The 23,809-nt window shown below is 53.4% G+C and overlaps 1 protein-coding gene across 5 annotated transcripts in view; it reads left to right on the forward strand.

Moving 5' to 3' along the window:
• Positions 1-23,809, forward strand: part of LOC119818763 (DAB2 interacting protein) — a 147,861-nt gene that overhangs the window by 18,135 nt on the left and 105,917 nt on the right. For 3 of the 5 annotated variants that reach the window (XM_038336516.2, XM_038336518.1, XM_038336517.2), the window contains exon 1: positions 20,827-21,060. The exons of 1 other annotated variant lie outside the window; for it this stretch is intronic. In XM_038336516.2, the coding sequence (XP_038192444.1) occupies positions 20,937-21,060 (124 nt within the window). In that variant the 5' untranslated portion in view covers positions 20,827-20,936. Of the gene's footprint in view, positions 1-20,826; positions 21,061-22,564; positions 22,580-23,809 lie in introns of those variants that run through there. One more of the 5 variants, XM_038336528.2, reaches the window with a different exon arrangement.

Genomic DNA, 23,809 nt, shown 5'->3' on the forward strand with positions numbered 1-23,809 from the left:
ACACCCTCCCAAATGCTGGATTACTGCGAGAGTCACTACTGTGTGACCCCATTGTTTAGTCTTAGGAGAATTACTTATATATATGACAGCCTTGACGTTCAAATCTGGTAGCTTCTCTTAAATGGGATTCCTGACCAGTGTGTTGTCCATTGGGGGCTGTAGTGGCGGGGCAAGTGTGTGTGGGTGCGTGCTTGCGTGCGTGCGTGCGTGTGTGTGTGTGTGTGTGTGTGTGTGTGTGTGTATCTCTGCTTCTAAGCCAAGCGGGCTATGAGACTGGTGGCCTCAGAGTATAGGCTCAGAAGCTGTGAACGTGAACTAGGGGAAAGATAATTCAAGGCTGGATGAGTGGCCCCAGGGAGCTGTCTAGACAGGGTTTCAGGGCTTTGAGACTACTACTGTGGACTGAAGGGCCACCCATTGGCTCTGTCCATATTTAATGAGCTCCTGCCTTGTGCTAGGTGCTGGTGGGTTCCATAAACTGCAGAGACCCATAAGCGGAACACACTCTGCTCAGATGACCTGTGCTTTGGGGCTTCTGAATGGCGTTGGAACAGCTTCATATGAAGGTGTGGGACGCTCTGGTTGGACAAGAAATGAAAATACCCCAAACACAGCTTTCCAGGGAGACCCAACTTTGGGATAAGGTTCGAATTTCCTGTTCCTCTCCAAGCTTGAATCAGGCTGGAATTTGGGGCTTGCCAAAGAATGCTAAATCCCACCCCTGGAGACTCAACCCAGCAGTCCTGACTTTGGGGACAATGTTGTCTTGTGTTTTTAATTTCTAAAGATTTTCAGTTTTTTCTTTTAATAGATTTTACTTTTTATAGCAATTTTAGGTTCCCAAGAAAAGTGAGCCCAGAGTATGAAGCGGGTTCTTTGCTGCCCTCCCCATGCACAGCCTCGCCCACCCTAAGCTTCACCCGTTATAATCTGGTTTCTGGTATATAAAAATAGCATATTCCATGACTTATTTATTTAAAATCAAAGCAAACATTGCAGACTGGGCTGGGGTATAGGCACTGGTAGAGCTCTTGTCTAACAGGCACAGAACCCCACACTTAACCCCCAGAACTGGAAAAGATAAACATTGTGAATAGGAACCAAGTCTGCCTCTTGTTTAACTCCATCCCGAGGTCTGTCCAGCCAGGCAGTCATGGCCTGAGATCCAGTGTGCATTTCGCCTTGCTGTGTATGGGCTCCATGCACCCTTACTTCTTGCTCTGGTCAGTGTCCCCTCCTTAGGAGTGACCCTAATAGTAGTGGCCTGAATATTAGTCCCTGTCACCCCGCACAAGAGCACGTAGGTATCCTCACACATCTACACACGTTTGTGAGAGTTTACCTGAGGGGTTGCATGAGCATTTAGGAATTTTTTTTTGAGACAGGGTTTCACTGTGTAGCCCAGACCTTGAATTAATAATTAATAGTGATCCACCTACCCCAGCCTTGTGATGGTTGGGGTCAAAGGCCTGTACCAAATGTCCAGCTCTTGGAGATACATATGTTATGGATTTTACTTGGCTTTCTTCTGTGGATTTTAACATTTGCCTGTTTGCTTACCGTGGAGGCTGAAGCCGTTCTGACTGCTGTGGGTTCTGGATGAGAATCGTTGGGCCACAGTCTCAAGCACAGCTGATCAGGCCTGGAGAGGACATGGGTGGTGGAGCCTGGAAGCAGAACCCATCCCATGGGAGAGGTGTTTGAGAGTGCTTTTCTTCATGCTGTCTCACAAGTTCATGGACACATAAAGCCATAAAAAGCTGTGCCTCAGGGCTGGAGAGATAGCTCAGTGGTTAAGAGCACTGACTCCTCTTCCAGAGGACCTGGGTTCAATTCCCAGTACTCACATGGCAGCTCACAACTGTCTGAAGATCCTGTTGCAGGGGATCTGACACCTTCACACCAATGCACATAAAATAAAATTAAATAGACCATAAAATATTTTTTTAAAAAGAAGCTGTGCCTCTTAAAGTTTCTATGGAATAATCATTTTAACTTCCTGCAACTTTTACCTTTTGCGCAGGAAGACATTTGGGAGACCTCTTCCAGTCTCCAGAGCTAGTTTGGACATGGAATTCTCTCTCTCCCTCTTCCTCTCCCTCTCCCCCTCCCCCTCCCTCCCTCCCTCCCTCCCTCTCCCCCTCTTCCTCCCTCCCTCCCTCCCTCCCTCCCTCCCTCCCTCTCTCTCTCTCTCTCTCTCTCTCTCTCTCTCTCTCTCTCCCCCCCCCCTCTGCCTGTGTCTGTGGCCTGTGCACCGGCAGCCAGAGTTTGATAAGTGGTCCTGAGCCTCCTGGTGTTTCAGGGATCTTTCTGAGTCTCATCAGTCTCAGTACCCGTGTCCCACTGTGTGGAGGAAGCACATTGCTAGGAGAAGGGCCACTGTGGGGAAGTCACCGGCAGTGATCCTGATCGTAATCCTGCAGTGTGTCAAGAGTAAAAGTTCTTGCAACTTAAACTTACGCCTGCCCCCACCCATTACTTTTTCTTTTTAATTTTATTTTGTATGTGCACATACATGTGTGCATGCCATGGCATACATGTGGGGGTTAGAGAACAACTGTCAGAAGTTGGTTTTTTCCTTCTACCATGTAGGTTCCAAGGATCATGTGGGCTCTGGGGATCAAACTCAGGCGGTCAGGCTTGGTTGACCCCAAGTTCTTCTTTTATCCACTGAGCCATCTTCCTGGCCTTGAGCCTGGCCCTTCCGGGCTCTTCTGGAGACCTGTGTGGCTGCAGGGGAGCTCCAGCTGGGCTGAGACTCTGGATCTGGATGTTCCTAGGGCTGGCAGCATCTACGATGTGATTGCTGGGCCTGCTTGGGCACCAGGGTGGTCTGGTCCAGATGGACACCTTCCCATTCAAGAGAGATATTCCTGCCTAAGGATGATAGGACTCGGACCCGGCGTGAAGTGGATGGGGAACATCTAGCTCTAGAGTCCCCCATTCGCCTGTCAGCAAGAACGTCCTTTAGACTTGAAGATGCACCTGCAGGGTGCCTGGGTCTGGCCGTGGGTAAGAAGATGGAGTGCTGCTGACTGTCGGGAAGCTCTGAAAGACTCTGTAGTGAGGATACAGAGCAGGGCCTGTGCTCTGCAGCAGGCAGGAATGGGGCTGGTGAGAAGTATGGGGATGAAGACCCAGGTCTCTAGGTTCCAAGGAGACCCTTGGCAGGACTGTGGACAGGCACCTTTGGACACTCTGGCTGTCTGTGGTTGAAGTCAGATCAACTAGGGTTTGACCTGACCCTGTCAGTGGTCAGCTGTGCCTTCTTAAGCCAGTCACATTCCCTCTCTAGTCCTCCTGTATCTTAACAGCGTGACAATTGTAGCATCCTCTTTAAGCCTGGTAGGAGAGTTGCTTGAGACAGAGTTACATTAGGTAGCTTCTGTGAAGGTGGCATGAAGTCAGTGTAAATTACCTGGGCCTGAGTGATGGCTGGAGTGGGCTGTGGGTGTGGCTAGAGTGGGCTGTGGATGTGGCTGGAGTGGGCTGTGGGTGTGGCTAGAGTGGGCTTTGGGTGTGGCTAGAGTGGGCTGTGGGTGTGGCTAGAGTGGGCTGTGGGTGTGGCTAGAGTGGACTGTGGATGTGGCTGGAGTAGACTGTGGGTGTGGCTGGAGTGGGCTGTGGGTGTGGCTGGAGGGGGCTATGGGTGTGGCTAGAGTGGGGTGTGCGAGAAGCCAGAGATGCATCCCTAGCACAACTCGTGTTCAGAGCAGGCTCAAGGTGTGTCTGGGGAAGGGGAAGGGACCTGTAGATGTCCCTTCCTTAGAGAAGGCTGTCTCTAAAGAGCCTCTTCTCAGAGACGTGAGCAAGCCCGCCCCCACTTTCCCCCCTCATTGGAAGGTGACCCTGCTGCCATCAAAGAGTAGGAGATCCTGGCCGCCAGGGGTCCAGGGACTTGCTCCCTGTGTAGTAGTGCTTGGGCGCGTCCTCATGGCGCCCTTTCTCCCCGGGTAATTGATGGTGCGTTCCTCTCGCCACAGGGCAGACAGCAGTGGGTACATCGGGACGGCTGGGCGGGCGCCATGCAGACAATCGGAGCCCACTCCACTCCAGTCTTCCCTGGCAATTTATTCCCTGTCAGCCTTGTTCTTTTGGGACATAAAACAAGTTCCCCGACGACTGGCAGGGACTGTCCAGGCAAAGCTTCTCCAAGGGATGATTTTGCCCATCTTCAGTCAAGCCTGAGTCATTGAGGGGCTTTGGCAACCATGAGGGCAGCCATACCAGGAACAAGGCTTGGATCCTTGGTGCTGGGACTGCAGTGGTAGAGCAGAGACAGAGGCTTCCAGGTCACACAGCCAGAATCTGTTCCAGGACAAGTCCACCCCCACTCCACATGCCATTTCAGGGCTCTCGCCCGGAGTCTCTGCATGAGTTCCAGAGCACTAAGCCCTGGAGCAGAAGAAAAGATTCCTACCCCGCCTTCATTCCCCTAACCTCTAATTACAATTATACATGGCAATCCCTTCAATTATCGTTGTAGGCGATAAGCCGCCCTAGCATTCTCCATGCTGTGATTTTGTAGAAATCACCGCTTCTGTGTTATAGGGTAGCTGTGGATATCTTGAAATAATACTGTTTTTGCTCATCACACCTCAAAATGACAGTCGTTATTAGCTCTAGATCTTAGGATTGCAGGCGCAAATAAAAAAAGCACAAATCACTACAGTGTTCTAGAGAGTACTTGATAAGCACATTGTGGTGCCATTGCTTTCCTTTCTAGTCCACTGTGCACGTATTTATTTGTGTGTGTGGTGAGTGTGTATGGGGGAGAGTGTGTGTGGTTGGTGTGAGTGTATGGTGTGTGTTTGTGTGTATGGTATGTGTGCTTATTTGTATTTGTTTATTGGGGGGGGTGTGCTCATGTTCCCCGGCCTGCATGAGGATAATGTGGGTGGGGTTCTCACCTTTCCTTCTTGACTAACTCCATAAGCACATTTTAGGGTCTCTTGGCTGCAGGCTCAGTGACTGGGGGGTTCTGCGCAGTCTTGTCTCTTCTCTCCTCCCTTAAAGAGGTGCTGGGATCACAGAAGTGTGTGCTTGCATTGCTGCAACCTGCTTTGACATGGCTTCTGGGGATCAGAACTCAGCTTCTCAGTCTTGATATTTATACCCATGGAACCATCCCACAGACCCTGGACCCCATGGTTTACCTTGTGCCTTTGTGGGGGGCAGCTTTTTGGGACAAGGTTTCCTCTGTGAAACAGTCCTGACTGTCCTAGAACTAACTCTGTAGACCAGACTGGCCTTGAACTCACAGAGATCAATGTCTTATGCATTTTAAATAAGTTTCTCTATGAAGAGGTTGATAGGCTTTATCAGGGACTGAAGGGGTCCATAGCAGGGGTTCCCACTGTGACCAGGGAAGTGGGTCCAACAGGCTGGCACAGGCTGCTCTGGTCACCCTTACTATCAGGGACTAACAGTCTCTTCAGGTAGACCACAGTGGGCAAGTACGCTTGCTTCCTGCTCCTAACAGGGACAGTCTTGTCTTTCAGGAGCGTCTGGGGTGGGGGTGGGGTGGGGCATGGGCTGCATACTCAGTGGCTCGACCAGGGAGAGCTCCTCTCCTGCAGTAAGTTGATTTGCTACCCTGGGAAGGCTTTGTGGAGATGGCATTGGATGAAGATCTTGAGAATTTGGAAATAAGAAACAGGGAAAATAAGCTTATTTTAGAGTACAGCCCCAGTGAGCAGGCAGCTCCAGAGAAGACCATAGAGAAAATACAGAGGGGAGTGGGTCCCTGGCAGGCCCACGCTGGCAGCCTGGGTATCAGGCTTTTGGGACGTCAGTTTGGGTTCAAGGTCAGACCTGAAAAACAACAGGTTTTGAAAGGTTGGTCTTGAAAAACAACAGGAGATACTGAGGCTGGAGGCTAGCTGAGGGATGTGGAGAGTGGATCTGAGCCCACCAAGAGTTGTCATGGAGACAGAGGCATGGCAGCTAAGGTCCAAGGTGGGAGATCCAGAGGCTCATACTTACATGCTGGGGTAGACTCTGGTTTGAACCCATCCCTTCCAGTCTTTGTTTTTTGGCCTAGGTACATCAGTTATGCGTGGAGGTTTAACAAAGTCTGGATGGAAGCAGCAAGTGGCCTGCAGGGCTGTGCAGTTAGCTCAGGTCCCTAGGAGCTGTCTTCCCTGAGCCTCCACAGAGCTGCTGGGACCCCTCATTCCTCTCTCTGTTCAGCTTTGCTCCAGTGAGGCCTGCCCTGGTCCACATCCCAGGAAGGGTGTGAATGAAAAGTCCCTCCCTGGTAGGAGGACCTAGCCCCAACCTCCTCCAGGAGACCTCAGGGTCGGGTGGGGAAAGAAGGGCTCAGATTGGGACTTGAAGAGCTCCGCTCTGGAAGGAGGGTTGAGTGGCCCAGGGAGCTGCATGGAAGAGGAACAGTGGGCACTGCCGAGAACTCGGTTCTCTAGTTCTTTTTTGTTTTATTTTTTGGGTGAGGGTATCATATAGCCCATGCTGGCCTCACACTTTGTGTGGCTGATTTGGTGCTGGGATGGGACCAGGGTCTAGTCAAGCCCGGCAAGCACACTACCACGTGACTGCATCCTCACCAACACTGTTTCCCCAGACTCCTCCGCCTGGGGGCCCACACCCCACACCTCTCCCTGCTCCCACAGCTCTGCAGCTGCCCGAGGAAGTCTGCCCATGGCCGACCATCAATTTGCCACGTTTCGTAGACCATGCAGAAGCATATTTGGGGGTTTTAATCTTCTTAATAAATCGTTCTCAGATTGTGTGCGATTAAACCCCCGGAAAATTCATGGGCACGCTGGGAATAGAGACCTCGCCGGGAAGGTTTGACAGGAGCAACACAATAAACACAGCTTCTAAATTGGGTCAGGGAAGCCTCCGAGGCCGTGCAGGACGTTCCTGTGGCCCTCCCCAGGCCTGTAAATTAATCATGCACACAAAGAGGGCTTTGTCCATTCTCCTCAGCGCCAGGGGCTGTGTCTCTGCCCATCGACTTCCCCTCACCCCCCACCACCTTCTCTGCTCTCCAAACAACCGGTAAGGCTCAGCTTCTGGCCTTTGTTATTCCTGTCTCCACAGCAAGGTGGGTGTACATTTCAGCAAGAGAGATATAGGTTAGATAGGGGGAAGAACTTCCTGGCGGATTGCAGGGTGCTGTGAAACACACTGGGGTAGGTTGTACAGGTAGCTCAAAGATGTCCTTTCCTGTAGGAGTTCAAGACCTGACAGACTCTTCCCCACTGTGGCACCCCTGGGCACTGCTGTGACAGAGGGCACCTCAGGACCAGACATGAAAGTGCCTCATTCAGGAAGAGTTAGCACCCCATGCCTAAGAGACTCAGCGAATGCCCCAAACCCTCTCTACAGTTGGAAGGGAGCTGTTGCTGGCAGGCTTCAGTGGACCTCAGTCCTAGCTTGGGGATGTGGTTCAGTTCATAGAGTGCTTGCCTAGTGTGTGGGGGCTCCGAGTTCCCTCCCCAGTACTGAGTAAAAATCAGGCTTAGTAGTGTATACCTTCCCAGCACTATTAGAGGCTGGGAAGTCAGAGGTTCAAGGTTCTCCTCAGCTACATAGTAAATTTGAAGCTAGCCTGGGCTGCATCAAACCCTGTCCAAGAAACTCAGTGGGCTCACCTTATACTCCACACCTATGGGAATCCCATCCAGGTAGCCCAGCTGCTACCTCCTCTGGGAAGCCTTCCTGGACTACCCCCTGAATGTCTTCTCTTCTGCTTCCGCAGCCGCAGCCCCTGTCTTCATGCCCCTGGGGGAGTGCACACACATCACTAAATTGTCAGCTCTCTTGGAACAGAGACTGTATTGGAGCCCTCTTGGGCACACACAGCGGCCATTTCTAGACCATGTTAGAACTTCCAGTTCCTGGGAATTGCCCCCATATACCTCAGATGCTAAAATCTCAGCTTCCCAATGGAAGTCGTGGGGACCCTGGAGCACTGAGCTATGAGAAGAGGGGGGCAGGAACAGAAGTGTGGGGCAGAGCCGTGACTGGCTAGACTTGGCTTTATGAGGTCTCATGTTTGGGGTTTCACCCCTCTCTCTGAGCTCAGCAGCACCTGACATGGTAGGTCTTCTGAGGGGTGAGACAGCCTTCGGCATAGGAACCCCACATTAAGATATTGTGGCCCTGGGCAGCCTTGTGCATTGTCATGGGCCACACCTGTCCTAGCACAAGCCTGGGCAGGTGAGCCATTCGGAGTGATGTGCAGGTCTGGGCTGGCAGTGAAGGTGGGGTGCACCATCAGCTCCGTAGGGAAAGGAGGGAGGCCCCTTGCTGGTGGATGTGGGGCATGGGACACTCAGGAGGAAGGGCCCTGCTGGTTCAGCGTTCAGAGGAAAACCGACAGAGACAACCTAAAGGACCTAGGATTTCCTTATGATCTGGCCAGGCCAAGAGGGCACTGTTTCTGTCAGCATGCTTCCCTGATGGCTGCACTTCTACGCGTGCATTTGAGTATGAATGCACACTGTGTGCATGTGTGTGTATCCATGTGTACACTTGTGTTAAGTGTATTCATGTTCCCCGGGAGTGGGAGGGGCTGGGGAGGTGGCTTGTGTGCAGGCTTGGAGATGGCTGGGCTTTGCTCCTGAGCTGTCTGCAGGCTGGCATCAATGCCTCAGGAGGTCAGCAGGTGGAGAAAGAGAGCCACTGTGAGTGTGGGTCAAGGAGCCTCTGGGCTGCTCACTAGAAGGCCCTGGCTCAGGGACTAAAAATAATACCGGAGTCCACACAGACCTAGAGAATATGCCAGGCTCTCTCAGCCCCCAAACTCACTTGAGTCTCATTTACCTGGTGTTGACTGAAGGGGGTGGGAATCCTCAGGCTTGGGGCTACCTTCTGGGGACCTACTGTGCGCTGGCTCCTGATGAAGGGAGGAACTGTTATCCTTGCCTGTGGCGGGGATGCTGTCTGAGAGAGCGGTCAGGACAGTGAAGAGCAGGCAGGCACTCCAAGGACAGTAGCATGATGGCATAATTGTGACGGGGTATCAGTAAAGACTTCTGGGAGTGGGGACTTTGGAACGTGGCTTTGGTGAGGGAAGGGTGTCCCATGGGCAGAGATACATTAGTGGGAAGCCAGTTTGCAGGTACACTGCACAGTACAGGCTCCTTTGAGAGTCCTTTCAAGGAGAGCCCTCAGGTCAGAGGTCATCCCAACCCTGCATCTTGCTGTGTGCTCTTCCTCTAGGCCAGGCTTCCTGCCCCACTCATCCTCTTTCTGCCTTGATCCTAAGATGCCAGAGTGACAGAGGAGAGGAAAACAATCAAAACCAGAGGTCGTTGCCACGGAAACGATGAAGTAGAAGCAGAAACTTCGCAGAGCAGGAGGGGGAGGGGAGAGGGGGTGGCTGGCAGAGGGAGCCCTGGCCCAGGCCAACTGGAGTAACTGTACTAAGCAGGGGGGCTGGTGTCAGGTGAGGGAGCTGCTTGTGGTTTGAGGAGGGGGATCTCATCTTCTGCCTGGGTATGAGCTTTTGGGTCATATGTCACCTGGAGCTGCCAGGGCTTCCTTGCAGAGTCCACTGTTCTGACATGCAGAAATGACGTGCACTGGGACTGGCCAGTTTACAAGGCAGCTTCCCACATGGTGCCTCATCCAGTCACGTGATAGTCCTGGGAGGAAGCCTGTCTGAGGAGCAGAATTGTGAATCAGGGGACTTAGCCCACAGAACACAGGAGGTGAGACCGTGGCTCTCAGGCTGCCAGCACTTAACTCTGGGCTCCCTCTGCCTGCACAGTTCAGCAGGAGCCCTGTGCTCCCTGCAGCTCCCAGCCCCCACTCCCAGGAAGCCACCACTAGCTTGCAATGCAACCTAAGGGAGGCTCCTAGTGGCCAAGGCCTCGTTTCTCTGTCTGTCAATGGTTCCAGTGCCCTTTGGCTTCTAAAGGTTTTGGTGAAGATAAAAGGAGACAGTCCTGTAACATATAAAGTCACCTCTGAACCTGGCAAGCTCCCTTGGCTCCCTTGGCGTATGTGGGGTTGGGTGCCAGAAGGGCCAGAATGTGACTCCTGCCTCAGAACAAGCCTTGAAAGGCACCAGGGCACCAGCACTTCCCAGCCTGCAGATGAAGGCCAGAGGGAGGCGAAAGCAGTGGGCCCTGCCCGCTGAGCCTAAATGTGAGGTCCAAGGTTCAGGCTTTAAATGAGTTCCTGAGTGACACCCGGCCTGTGTGGAGTGGGAGCCAAGCCTTGGTTTTCTCCTGGGAGAGAAGCAGTGAGTCCAATGCATTATTAAATGGCAGAAAGGCGCTGCTTCCGTGAAAGCTAGTGGGGAAGTGAAAGCTATCGATGAGTTGTGAAGCATGGGCTGAGGGAAGACGAATCATTTCTGCGCTGCGGCAGAGATGCAGGGCCTCTGGCCTGCTTTCCCGACAGCTTGGAAGGGTCATGATGCACAGGTCTGAGGGCCTCCAAAGTAAACACACGTGTGCACACATGTGCCCAGTGCTTTTCTGTATACTCGAGTACACACACGTGTGCACACATGTACCCAGTGCTTGTCTGTATACTCCAGAGTACACACGTGTGCTCACATGTACCCAGTGCTTTTCTGTATACTCCAGAGTACACTCACATGTGTGCACACATGTGCCCAGTACTTTTTTGTTTACTCCAGAGTACACACATGTGTGCACACATGTACCTAGTGCTTTACTGTATACTCAGAGTACACACACATATGTGCAATATGTACGCTGTGTTTTGGCCCACCCACCTCCTAATTGACACTGGCCCTATGACTCTCAGCACTGGCATGTGAGGTTGCAGGTGATGAGCCAGGCAGACAGGGACTTGACCCTCAGGGAGAGTCCCGTAGGCCAGCGGAGACAGGTGTGCGATGAGTCTCACTGCACAGTACATTGAGAAGAAGTGTCTCCTGGGAGAGAGGGTGGAGTTCAGAGCTTGCAAAGGTAGGAGCTACTTTTGTGGAAAGGAAGGGTGAGTGGGGGGTCGATCTCAGGTAGCTTGAGAGAGGTGTGTCAGAAGAGGGGCCCCTGCAGGCCCGGGAGGTTGGCGAGAGTATTCTGCACTTGCTTACTCTGCTTGCTAAATCAAAGTGGACTCTATATGTGAGAGAGCATGTGTGTGTCGGGGGACAACTGAGTGCTGTGGGCTCTCCAGAGCTAGACGCAGTGGCTCCATAGCCTTGACTGATGCCTGTGAGGATGGAGGCTGCTGGACATGACTGGATGCTGGAGATTGTGTCCTGGGTCACAGGAGAATGCAGAGAGGCTGATGCGCGCTGGGACTGGCGAGTCTAGAGAGCTGGGGAGATGAGGAGTAGAGACTGGTGATGCCCACTGGCCGCTGGCTAGGACCAGATCTGGCCCTCAGCCTTGTTGCTAAAAGACCCTGGGTTTGTACGCAGCCCTGCTTCCTTTGCCCTTGGCCGTCAGTCAGCAGCTTAGTAACCTGGGAACAGTGATAAACACTGAGACAACGCTGGGCTCTAGCAGGGACTGGCTGTAGAGACCAGGTCTTTATCACTCACCAACGCTGTGCTGGTGGCTGAGAGTCCTCGTGTCCACTCTAAGCGCTCACTGAATGAACACTGCCTGGCAGAGACCATATCCTCTATTGCATTCACAAGTGGGGACCCTGTTAGTGCCACCCCTCTGGGCCTGACCTCTAGTGCCAGCTGTGTTCAGCACGGGGGGAGGGTGACTGGAGTACATGGCCAAGCTTGGCAGTGCTGTCTTGGATGAGACTGTGTCTCTCTTAGTCTTGTAAGGGATACCCTGCCTATCAGAGGCGTAAGGGGATATCAGCCCAGGACCTGGGCAAGTCAGGGAACACAGAGACCAGGACAAAGGAGGCCAGTCAGGGTGCTTCCTGGCCTGAGCTGACCCGCTGGGCCCCTCACTCCAAACCACTTTTGGGAAACCTGGGGTGTCAGTAGGGTAACTCTGCAAACTGTTCTGGGCCTCACACGGTCTTGTACGCTGTGAGGCACACGGGTGATACTAAGGGGAACAGACTGATGATCATTTCTGTAGGGAACTCCACACAGAGCCTAAGAGGACGATAGGTGTGACCTTCAGAATCATCCACAGGCCCATCTCCTGCTGCAGAAGCGCCCAGCACAGCCCAGCATGGGGGCTTATATCTGTACTCTCGGTGCTTGAATGATGAGGCAGGGTCTCTGGGAGCTTCAGGAAGTCCTCACTGCACAGAGTGAGTCCCTTCTCCAGGCTAGCTAACTAAGCTAACTAACTAAGGTGGGCCTGGCAACCTGCCATCCTAACACTCACCCCCAGACCATCTAAAAGCCCCAGGCTTAAGTACAAGACAAAGACTTTGCTGGGGTGCTTCCCCTGGCAAGGGATGCACTAGCCAATGGTCCTGGCTGCTGAGTAGTTGCTGGCCTGGCTGGACCACGGAAGAGCTTGTAGGCTGGGAGTGGAGGGAGATGTGTATGCATGGAAGCCAGATTAAGTGGACCCAATAACAGGGCTCGCTAGACTAGGGCCAGAGGGTGCAGGTCCAGAAAGTTCTGGCATTACTATCCATCTTCCTGGGGCAAGGATTGTAGGGACGAGGAGGGGCCAAGGCTATGCTGAGGCTTCTTTGTCCCAGGATGTCCCTGATGCAGGGTGCGAAGGGACTCAGTGGCACTGAGACTGTGTCAGGGCTCTTGCTTATGTCTTCTGAGTTCTTAGAGAGGGCCAGCCAGAGGTCATCCCCCTGCCTCAACATTGTAGTCAAAGGGACCTGCGGTGTCTACCACTGACTGCTCCTTGGGGAGCCTGCAACAATAGCCTATTGCTGGAAAAGGGGAGGACCCTGGGTAGTCCCCAGCCCTGCACCCTGGTTAGAGGGTGGGAAGGCCCCACAAAACATTTTTCAGTTCCTAGGTGTGGAACACAATTCTGGGAGAAAGACCAGGGACTGGACCTGTAAAGTAGTGAATTCCTTGTCTGCCAGCTTTGGCAGAGGAGGCTGGACAAATTTTACTTTCTGTCATGCTTCGTGGGTGGTCCTGAACCATGCTCTCTTCACATTCGTGTGAGCTGACCATTAATCAACAAAAAGATTCATCTGGGGATGTACAAGTCTTAGCTGTGGACTTGCTAGTTCCAGGGTGACCTTGAACTTGTTTTTCTTGGCCCCAAACCTTCTGCTCCTTCCTGTTTGAGCAGGCACTGAAACTGTAGGGCCCCAGCCCTTCCTCTTGCCCCTGGTAGAATTTCTAGGCCAAATGCTGTTCCCAGAGTAGTGGCGGGGTTCATTGTTCTCACTCTCAGGGGCCTTGAGGGGTGAAGGAGGCAGAAGCTGCATTTCATTCCTACGTGGCCTTAGGATGCCAGCTGTGAGGTCAGGTGGTCCCCAGGCTCCTGCTTCAGCTCCTTCAGTGGCTCCCGCTTCCCTCGTGGGACCAAGCACAGACATTCATTGTTCAAGGCCCTGGCGGTGTACCCAGGCCAACCAGGAGGCACAAGCTGTGGCCCAGAGACTTGATCAAAGGCAGATGGCAAAGGAAAGGCATTCATTTATTCATTCATTCATTCATTCATTCATTCCTAAGTGCTGACTTTCAATCATTCTTGCGAAGAGTCAGGAGCGTACCCTGGCCTGGCGAGCCCCAGGCTGCCTTGGAAACGTAATCCTTCCAGCACGCCAGCCACATGTCACCTGGAAGAAAACCCAGGTCTTGAGAAGAGAGGCAAAGTCGGTTACCCCTGAGCCCGCAGCTGTCCTCTGAGAATGCCAGCTTTGAGCCCTGCTTTCTTCCCTTACCACATTCATGGGACACTGTGACCTGGCTGTGAACAGGACTACTAAGGCCCCTGTTAAGATTTGGACGGGAGGGGCTGGAGAGATGGCTCAGAGGTTAAGAGCATTGCCTGCTCTTCCAAAGATCCTGAGTTCAATTCTCAGCAACCACATGGTGGCTGACAACCATCTGCAGGCATACACACAGACAGAATATTGCATACATAATAAATAAATATTTAAAAAAAAGATTTGGAGGGGAACAACTAGGAAACACTCAAATACACAAGTAAAAGGGTTTCAGGAGGTCTGAAAGTTGAAGGAAATAAATCAGAACTGAAATACATCCCAGGGAGACTGCGACAAAGTAACCTGGGCTCAGGTGATCACGGAAGGGCTCCAAAGGTGTGGTGCAGGGTCAGAGCACAGCAGCTGAGATGCTTTGGATTGTGTATGAGTTGGCAGAGGCAGCTATGCAAAGGGCCTGTGGTTGACTGTGTCGGCTCGCCGGTGCTTAAAAGTCCTGGCTAGGGTACATACAGGAGGATTTGAGTCAACCTTGTGCTGCATAGCCAGACTGCCTAGAATTTTAGGGTGGAAAAAGTAAATAGTGGACTGGAGTTCTTGCTCGTTCTTAGAGCTCTTGGACATAGCATTCTACAAGACCTAGATTTAGCCCTTACCCCCCGCCCCCCACTGCCCGCAGATTTAGGTTTAGTGATACTGGGACCCCAAAGTGTATTCCTGAGTGAGCACCCCAACCCAGCCATGCACCTGCAGGCTTACATCGTGAGAGCCAGCCTTTCCATAGTTGCAGAGTGAGGACCAGAGAGGACCTTTGATTTATTTGTAGTAGCCCAGCCTTCTGATAGAACTAAGCCTCAAGCCGGGCCCCAGGGCAGCCTCTCCCTGTCTCTGATCTTGATTTCCTCCTTCACACACCCAGGCCTGCCCCTGAGTCCCCAGCTCACCCTTTTCTCCCGCTTCAGCTCTGCAACTGTCCATACTGTGGATCCATGTCCCCTGTTTCTTTCCTTACGCTGTTTTCCTCCTCAGAATGCACCCTGCTCTCTCCCTTGTTGACTCCTATATCACCTTCTAGATCAGTGTCTGTGACGCCTCCTCCACTCGGTATTCTAGGATTTCTCCCCAGTTCTCTCCTGAGGGTCAGGCGGGTTCCTCTACTTTTTTCCAGGGCTGCCACCACCTCTCCCAAACTTGAGTCTGCTCTGGTGCTGGGATCTCCTCTCAAGAAACCCACTGAAGGGGCTGGAGAGATGGCTCAGCGGTTAAGAGCATTGCCTGCTCTTCTAAAGGTCCTGAGTTCAATTCCCGGCAACCACATGGTAGCTCACAACCATCTGTAACGAGGTCTGGTGCCCTCTTCTGGCCTTCAGGCATACGCTATTGTATATATAATAAAAATAAATTAAAAAAAAAAGAAACCCACTGAGGCTGAATCCACTGTTCTCCGTGGCTCTCCTGGGAGGCCCAGAAAGGTGAAATATGGCCCCAGCCTTCCCACCCAGCACCAGTGAGCTAACTCTCACTCAGAAGCCTATTCCTAATCCTTGCAACTCCCACCTGGGCTACCCGGGGAATCGGCTGCAGGGCTAATTCAGAGAGCAGTGAGGCTCCTCCCCTTGGAACTTAGGCCAGTGCCAGGCCTACAGGGTTCGCAGATGACCAGGCTGGCATGCCTGAGAAAGGAGGAGGGCTCTGACCTCACACTGAGACCATCTGGTACCTTCTCTGGGGGCCTGATGTGTGTAGTAGATCAGTCTGCATCCTTCAGGGGATGGAGAGGAGGAGCTGAAGACCTGAGACTGGGCCATTGGTGGGGCTGAGAAGAGGACATGAGGGCTGTGTTGGGGCCCACCTGGAGCTGGGCAGGCTTTTTGGGTCAGGGCAGGGGGAAGAAGCAGAGAACGAGGGCATACCTTCAGGCCTGGCCATCTGGGCCGACAGGGAGCACAGGCATCAAGAACTGGAGGACACTGAGGGCCAGTGCTGATGGTAGGCAGTGGGGCTCACCTCTCTAGGGCCATGGGACCCTGTGCTTCTGGCTGCTGCTGAAGCGGGACCCTGGCATCTGGGGAGCATCTGATTCTAGGCATTCTGATTCTGCCAGAGAAGGAAGCAGCCTGGGTAGCTCAGGGGATCCCCTGGGGAAGCTCCAGCCTGGCTCCTACCCACTGTGAAAGTTTCATTTCCTCCACTCAGATGAGGCCCATTGCTGGTGGGAGGGCTGAGGGTGGGCATACCCTCAGTGGCTGTGGATTGGGTGCTGGATTTGGGTGTCTCCTTTGGGAGCCTCAGCTTCCAGATCTCATCACTCTCCAGTTGTACCCCAGGATAGGCTAACAGTGGGCTGTTGACAGGAGCAGGGAGATGTGTTTCCTTCTCTGGGTTTCTAGAGAATAGGCTGGGATAGGAGCAGGAGCTTAGGGAGGGCTTTAGAGCTGGGAGAATGTTTTTAGATTCCCATAAAACCGCAGGGGTGTTGGCTCAGCTGAGTCCTTTCCACAGGCTCAGAGATAGTGACAGAGGCCACACACCCTGTCACTTTGCTTTGGTTAGACCCAGTCCTCTCCCAGGACCCCGTTCTGTCAGTGCAGGTGGCTTGTTTGGAAGGCACTCTGAGGCAGACTGTCTGCAGGAGCTCAAAAGTCCATACCTGACTGGTCGCTGTTCTTCCAGCCTGGGATCTTGCCTGCTCCGCCTCAGCCATTCTACAAAGGATGCCATTAAATTTATGGGTGGCTTTTGGGAGGGAAGTTTGGGATGCAGTGGATGCCTGCCTGGCTCAGGGTGCTCAGGCAGGACTCCTTTGAAGGTTAGTCTGTGCCTTCCACTTTTGGATGGAACCAGGCTCTGCATCCCTCCAGTAGAGTTCTTGCTCCTGGTCCAGCCTCATTTCTGAATAAACAGTGGATGCAGGAAGCCGTCATTGCCTGTTAGACAGACAGCATCCTGAGGGGGAGGCTGTGACCTTAACCATGAGTGCTCTGCTCAGGCTAGAGAGTTAGAGGTGAAGCTGGCTGAGGAGGCGGATGTATGCAGAGCTGCCTGCCTAGCTAGGGACTTCCTGGTCAGTGCAGTCTACCCAGGTCCAGACAGGAAACCTGACAGGTCTGAGCTCTCCAGACACCATTGTATCGGGCTGGGGTGGGCACTGCTAGAAACTCACTTCCTCCTTACCCTGGCTTCTCTTGTCCCTGGAAAATGCTAGCTCTGAAGGAAAGACCCAGGCTGTTGTCCTGTCCTCATATACATGCGTGTTAAATCTTACTTGGCCCTAAGGCCTTTGCAACATCCGTCCCCTGGGTTCAGATCTGACTGCAAGCCCTGTGATCTTAACTTACTCTCTTGTCTCCAATATTATTTTTGGAAAAAAAATAGTAAGCTACCTGCCTGCTAGGGTCACTGGGAAATTAAATTATTGACCGTGTGGGGTGCTGAGGGCAGGATCTGCCGTGGATACTTGCTAAGGTGGGCCAACCGCTACAGACCCAGACTCCATCTTCCAACAGCCCCGGGTCAGGCTGTGACCCCGCAGTTTCTCATCTCTCCATGCATGGGTGTGGTGCCTGCATAAATGTGCGCCACATGCAGCATGCCTGGTGCCTGAGGAGGCAGTAGATCACCTGAACTAGAGTTACAGATGGTTGTAGGAGCCATCTTGTGGGTGCTGGGAATCTAACCGCAGTCCCCTGGAAGAGCAGCCAGTGCTCTTGATGGTTGAGCTTAGCTTGCCAGCCCCAACACCTCATTCTTGGTGGCAGTATTTCCTTCCTTGCAAAATGTTCTCTGCGTGAAAGCCAGGTCCTCTGTTCTGTGTTCAACTGAAGCGCTTAGTGACTCGTCCCAGCATTCCATTGGCATTGTCAAGCTTTTTAAAGGTAATTTGGTCACATGCTTGCTGTCAAACTCCCCCCACCTCCAAATGGGGTTTCTCTGTGTAGTCCTGGCTGTCCTGAAACTCACTCTGTAGACCTGGATTTGAACTCACAGAGGTCTGTCTGCCTCTGCTTTCCCAGTGCTGGCTGGATTAAAGGTGTGCACCACCACCACCAGGTTTAGCCTTCAAACTCAATGCCCTAGTAATACTCAGGACTGTCTGGGACTGGTTCCTCTTCAGACCTGGCCCTGGCCTGGTACATAGTGTACTTGGCCTTTTAGCTCTCAGCCCTTCCTTCCTTGTGGGTGGGGTGTGATTTGTTGTTAGTTTTCTGGCCTTGAATGTGGCAGCCATTCTATCAATGAGGCAAGTGACCAGAGCCTTTGGAGGCAGAGGAATGGTTGCTTTGTGATGAACTTGGTATTCTTTAACTCCTTCCTCTTCCTGCTTTTACGTTTATTTATTGAGTGTGGACCCATGCATGCAGCTGCAGTCCTGGAATTAGAGAACAACTTGCAGGAGTTAGTTGGTTCTCCTTTTCTACCACAGGTTCCCAGGGATCTGTCTCAGGTCTTCAAGCCCTCAGCCGTCTGGCGGGTCTTTTGACGGAAGGTGAAGATGGTGGCTGGGACTAGATCTGATTTGGTGAGCCGTGTTTCTGGCCTGGCACTTACTGAGAGGGCCTGTGTCTAGGCTCCATCCGCAGCCACTGGGCCAGACACTTTACATGATGCTAGAAAATGCCTGCTTTATGAGCTGGGGCAGTTGGAGACTACAGTCTCGAAACCCCACCCAGTAGATGGAGAGATGTGTGTTACTTCCTCACTCATGTGTCCCTCTGGAAGTGGGTCAGGGTGGAAGATTAATCCAGATTTTTCCTGTAGGCCCCCAAGCTCCTGCATCAGAGCCTGGGAAGCCTGTCTGTCTGAGGAAATCTTGGACGGCTTCCCTGCTGGGAGCGGGTGGTGGCAGCCCTCAGTTTGGGAAACTGCTAGTGAGGAGGAGGCCATTTTCCAGGTAGAGGCTGCAGGCTCGGGAGGAGGATTGGTTCCAGATGCTGTGCTGGGCTGCAGGAAGCAGCTTTTGTTGCCTCCTGGGTCTAGGACTGAGACAAGAGGGGTGGCGGGGAGCCAGGCCTTTCCCTTGTCTCTGAGCCCCGGCCCTGCCACTGTTCTTAGCACCCATCATGGGCCTGTAGAATCAGGCCAGACCTTTGGAATCCTGCTGTTTACAGATGGGGTCCTAAACGTCAGTCCTGCTCCTCCAAGGCCACCAAAAGCATCCCTATTACTGCCTGCTGGGGACAAGGCCAGAGCCTGCTCTCAGCCTGTCAGCCTTTCCCTAGTCTACAGGGAATTTAGCTGAGCAGGCCCAAAGGGAAGCAGAATGGGTCAAGAGAACTCTGCTCGACACTGAGACTTTCAGATGGGGACTTCCAACTTTTAAAACTAGATCATTCACCCCAGAAATGCTTGGTGTAGCCGGGTGGCTGAGAGCCCACCTTTGTGGGAGGTGCTCTCTGAAGGAGGACTCTGCCCATACCTGGGCTTGGAATCCAATGGCTGGGTGCACATTACTGTAGTGGTGGCCCAGTCGGTGTTGGGAAGAGAGACTGGAGGACTGGAGGCGATGGGATCTCTACAGCTGCGTTTAGAGAACTGCCCCCCCCCCCCCCCCCCCCCCCCCCCCCCCCCCCCGGTCCCGGGAAAGGCGCCTGGCTTCCAGCTGTGATCCACCCCCCCCACCCCATTGGAGGCCCTCCCTCCCTGACTGAGGAGCCAGGACGGGGGCTTCTTCTGTGAGGAGAAAAACCTGGCCTGGATTCCTGCCTAGGATGCCCTGCCCTACCCGGCTTGCAGACTGCCTCAAGCACCACCTGTGACTAGCCCACTCCACTTCCCTAGAGAGTTAGTGCAACAGTGTGCCATTACACTTTCTGTGACTGAGACAAGTTACACGCACACACACACACACACACACACACACACAGTCAACACATGCATGCATGTGCACATTTTTTTAGGTCCTCAGTTTCCCCTTTTGTACTTGAAGGGATGGAAGTCTGGTAGGTGGTGTGGTTAACTTAAAAGATTCATGTTGCTATGGGGACAGAGAGAGAAAGGGAAGTCACCTAGTCATCAGGAGGGTCAGGGACTCCCTGTAGAGGAGGTAAACCTAAAAAAATGGGGGGGGGGGGGCGGAGGAAGGAAGCAGGTAGATTACTGGTCAGAAGCAGAACCGAGGGCTGAGAGCTGGCCCGTAGCAAACTGGGTCAAGGCAGGATGGCTGGTAGGGGTGAGGCTGCAGGTGGTTTGATTGGTGCCGGATTCCTGGCGCTTCCTGTACCAAAAAGATGGTTGGGTTTGTAGCTGTTGTGCTCTGGGGAGCCACGGAAAGTTTCTGGAGCTGCAGAGGACTTGGAGAGAGCTTCTGGTAGTAGAGACCTCAATGTTTCCCTTTTGCAAGCGTCAGTTTCTGCTCTCCACTGTGGGGCTGTGATCTTCCTGCCTTCAGCCTCACTAATGCTACTAAAAATGTCGGCGGGGAGGAAAAATTCAGACATCCCTGGGGATTTATTTGGGGGATGGGGTAAAATGGCTTGGCAAAACCTCTGGTTACACAGGTGTGCCCTATATTCTTTATGTGTGCTTGAAATACACAAAATAGTCCCAATGCTATGAAAGCAGTATTTTTATAAGACGAGACTACCTTCTAAATGTAAAGAACAACTTAGTATCTTAGGCAACAGAGACAAGGGAGACTTTCAACCTGACTGAGGAGTGCCTGCAGAGCTGTGTGCGCCCGCTCACTTCTGGCCATGTTTCAGTCGAGTCATCAGGGACCCCTCGTCCTAGGTCCCTCATTGCACGTGCCTAGCCTTGGTGTGTATGCAGATAATGCATGCACCACTGCATCTGCTGTGCCATGGTTTGCTCCGGGCACCCCAGATGCGATGTGTAGTCTGAAGCGTGGGCGTTGGAGTTATTATGGTCCTGGGGTCCCTCCAGCGGGACAGGGACACTCCCGGGCCGCGGCGCCCCGATGACTCCAGGCCAGGATTTCGCCCGCACTGACTTTCCGGGCGGGTGCCAGCCCGGCCTCCGGGTCCCGGGCCCCTGCTGAGGGGCCGGCTGCTCAAGGCGGGGCGGGGGAGGCGGCGGAGGAGGAGTTGGAGCTACTTTGTCGGGCAGCCTTGGCCTCGGCGTCTGCTGCACCGGAGCGCGGGAGAGTGCGGGGCGCCCGCCGGGCGGTCCGGAGCGGCCGATGGGGCCAGTGTGAGCGCCCAGGCCTGGCCCGGTGCCCGGCGGGCGGCAGCATGTCCGCGGTTGGCAACGCCAGGAAGAGCACCGGGAGGCCGTCCTACTACTACCGGCTGCTGCGGCGGCCCCGGCTGCAGCGACAGAGGAGCCGCTCGCGCAGCCGGACCCGGCCCGCTAGGGGTAGGCTCCACCCCGACCCCAGACCCTTAGTCCCTCGCTACCTCCATACCACCAGAGGATGCCCTGGGGCACCAGGGGACCGGTTACGCGCTTGTGTCTGTGGGTGAGGGCCCCTCATTTAGCGATAGTGTGACTGTCCCATCTTCATTGCCCCAGCTTCTGTTGGTTTTTCTTGGGGAACTTGAGTCCCTAGTGTGCAAGAAGAAGGGAACTTGATATCCAGTTCCCCCGCACCACTCAGATCTGTGTCCCATCCGACTGTGCATCAGTTTACCCGGGGCCCATGCCGTAAAATAGTCGAAGTGAATCTTGGCGTGTTTCCGCTGTCTGCGACTCCAGCTTGGCCTACTTCAGTCCTGTATTGTTCCCTCACCTTTTGGATGGACAGCTGGGTGAACTTCCTGGAGGGAGCCACCTTTATAGGGACCTGGGGCCCCTCTGAGTGGTCCTTGGGAGGGGTACCTCTTTCAAGATGGGGGCGGATCGGGGTAGGCATACACAGCCTTTCCTCTCTCCAGTAATAAGATCTTCGCCAGAGATGCTGAAAGTTTTCAGGCTGCCTTGGGCTGGGCCAGTAAGTGGTAGGTCCAGGGGCTTCCACATAGAGGTCTTGCTTGCCCTGGGCTCTGGGAAGGCCAGGTTGCCTCTGAGGCTTAGGCCCACTGAAGGCGGCTATGATACAGAAGCTGGGTTAGCTTGCATCCCGAGGTTATCTAGGGCATGGGAAGCCTGTCTCTGGCTCAGATCCCTCCTCACCATAGGCAGAATCTGGCAGGTGTGGAAGGTGTTGGTGCCCCTTATTAGGGTGAGGGCCGGTGAAGCAGGCAGGCAGTGTGCACTGGTTTACTTCCCCCACAAATGGGGAAGAGCCAAGCAGCGATGTGCAGGGTTTATTAGGAAGTACTGATTTCCTGTGCATGGAGTTCAAGTTTAAGCTGTTTCTGCCCACAGGTTTGTGCTGGGACTTAGTCTGAGGATGTTAGTTTGTGATACCCCCACCTTTTGCGTTTCCTGAAGTGGCCTTTGGCTCCAGCCAGAGGACTGACGGGGGAAACCAGAGACCTGAGTCCAAGCTCTGTGAATGGGTTCAAATCACTGCGTTTCCTGAGCCTTCCTTTCTTCTCAGCTGCAGGAGGAGGCATCCTTGTGACAGGTTCCTACTGTGAGAATGGGTGTGGGGTGAATGTTCAGTAATGTTTGGTGCCCCGGGGGCCTCTCCTGAGCAGTGATGTCCTGGGCTGGCCTGTCCCTTAAGTGCCCTGTATGAACATGCCCTCTTCTGTACTCAGGGTGCAGGCTCTCAGAGGATGGGAACTCACTCTGCCCCTATTCAGTTAATGAGGCCAGGGATGATCAATGTTCAATGGATCAAACTGTCGTCTGAGCCTTGGCGCCTAACTTTGTTTGCTAGCCTGGAAGCTTGCTGGCGGTGGAGAGATCAGCCCTGATGGAAAGTCTAGTTGGAGAAATCCGGGAAGTCTTCGGAGAGGAGTTGACACTGAGACCGTGTCTAAGCTGGGTAGGATTTCCTTTGCCTTGCCGGGAGTGACTGAGTCAGCCTTAGGGCCAAAGCCTGGAGAAACTGTCTTTCCGCCAGCTGCCTCTCTGCATCTCAGTGACAATGGTGTTAGTGACAGCAGGGTCCTGTCTGGGAAGCAAGAAGCCTGTGTCTGCAGCTGGACCGTAGTTAGGTGTGAACCTGTGAACCGGTGTCCTTTACTAGGCAGAAGGGGACAGTCTGTGAAATATGCACAGAGAAGGAAAAGAAAAAAGCCCTCGGTGTAGGGTGTTTGTACCTGATAAGGGGCCTTCAGTAGTGACCAGTTGTGGGTGTGATCAGAGTTGCAGGTTGGTGCAGGGTAGCCAGGGGTTCCTTGCCCATTTCCCCTAATCCACAGCCTGATCTTGCTCTGGCCACACTCCTCTTTGTGGGCAGGTTGTGCCAGGGTATGCCTCCTAATGGGAAGCCACGCTAAGGTCTTCTGACCTTGGTGTCAGTTTTGGCATGATTAGGGGTTGGTCCCCTAAGAGTAGCATTACCCAAAGGGGGTGGTGGCAGCCCCTGAATCGACCTTTGCCCCACCTCAGTTCTGACCGTAGCTACTAGCAGGGCAGGAAAAGGAGCATAGGTTCTGTGTTCAGAAATAGAAAAGTCCATGGAGGTGCCAGCGTCTGATAGCAGGGATGCACAGATAGCCAGGCAGGGGTGTTAGCTAGGTCACTACATCCAACACTTCCGGGCTCACTGCCCTCTGAGAGGAGCATGTTGTTCTTGACAAAGCTGTGAGGGAAATACAATGTCTCCAGGGTCCCAGGGTCACACACTGAGTGGCACTAACCAAAGGTCTTCTCTCTTTGGCTTCATCATTTGAAGATTGGGCAGGGTGGGCCTTGCAGGGTGGAAGCAGGGAGCTGTGTGTGATGGGGTTATCTAGGCATTTCCACTTGAAGGCGGGGTCTGGCTTGTGTATTTGAGGGGAGTCTTGTCTCTAGAAGGATGTCACCAGCCAAGGTGCTTTGCTTCCCATTTCCTGGTTTCGGGAGAAAGAACGACTTCCTAAGAGAATTGGAACACTCCCTGTCCTTGATAAGCCCTGGCCCACCCACTGTTCAATACATCCCCAGCACCTGCTGGCTTTAGCCTGGTCCCAAGGCATATGGGGGTGAGTTGTACTTTTCCTGTTGGCTGGAGAGACTGACTTACTGGGGTACCCTGGAACACAAAACCTTTTTGAGGGACAGGGCAGTG

Source organism: Arvicola amphibius, chromosome 7 (genome assembly GCF_903992535.2).
Source record: "Arvicola amphibius chromosome 7, mArvAmp1.2, whole genome shotgun sequence".
In the NCBI taxonomy this organism is placed as follows: domain Eukaryota; kingdom Metazoa; phylum Chordata; class Mammalia; order Rodentia; family Cricetidae; genus Arvicola; species Arvicola amphibius.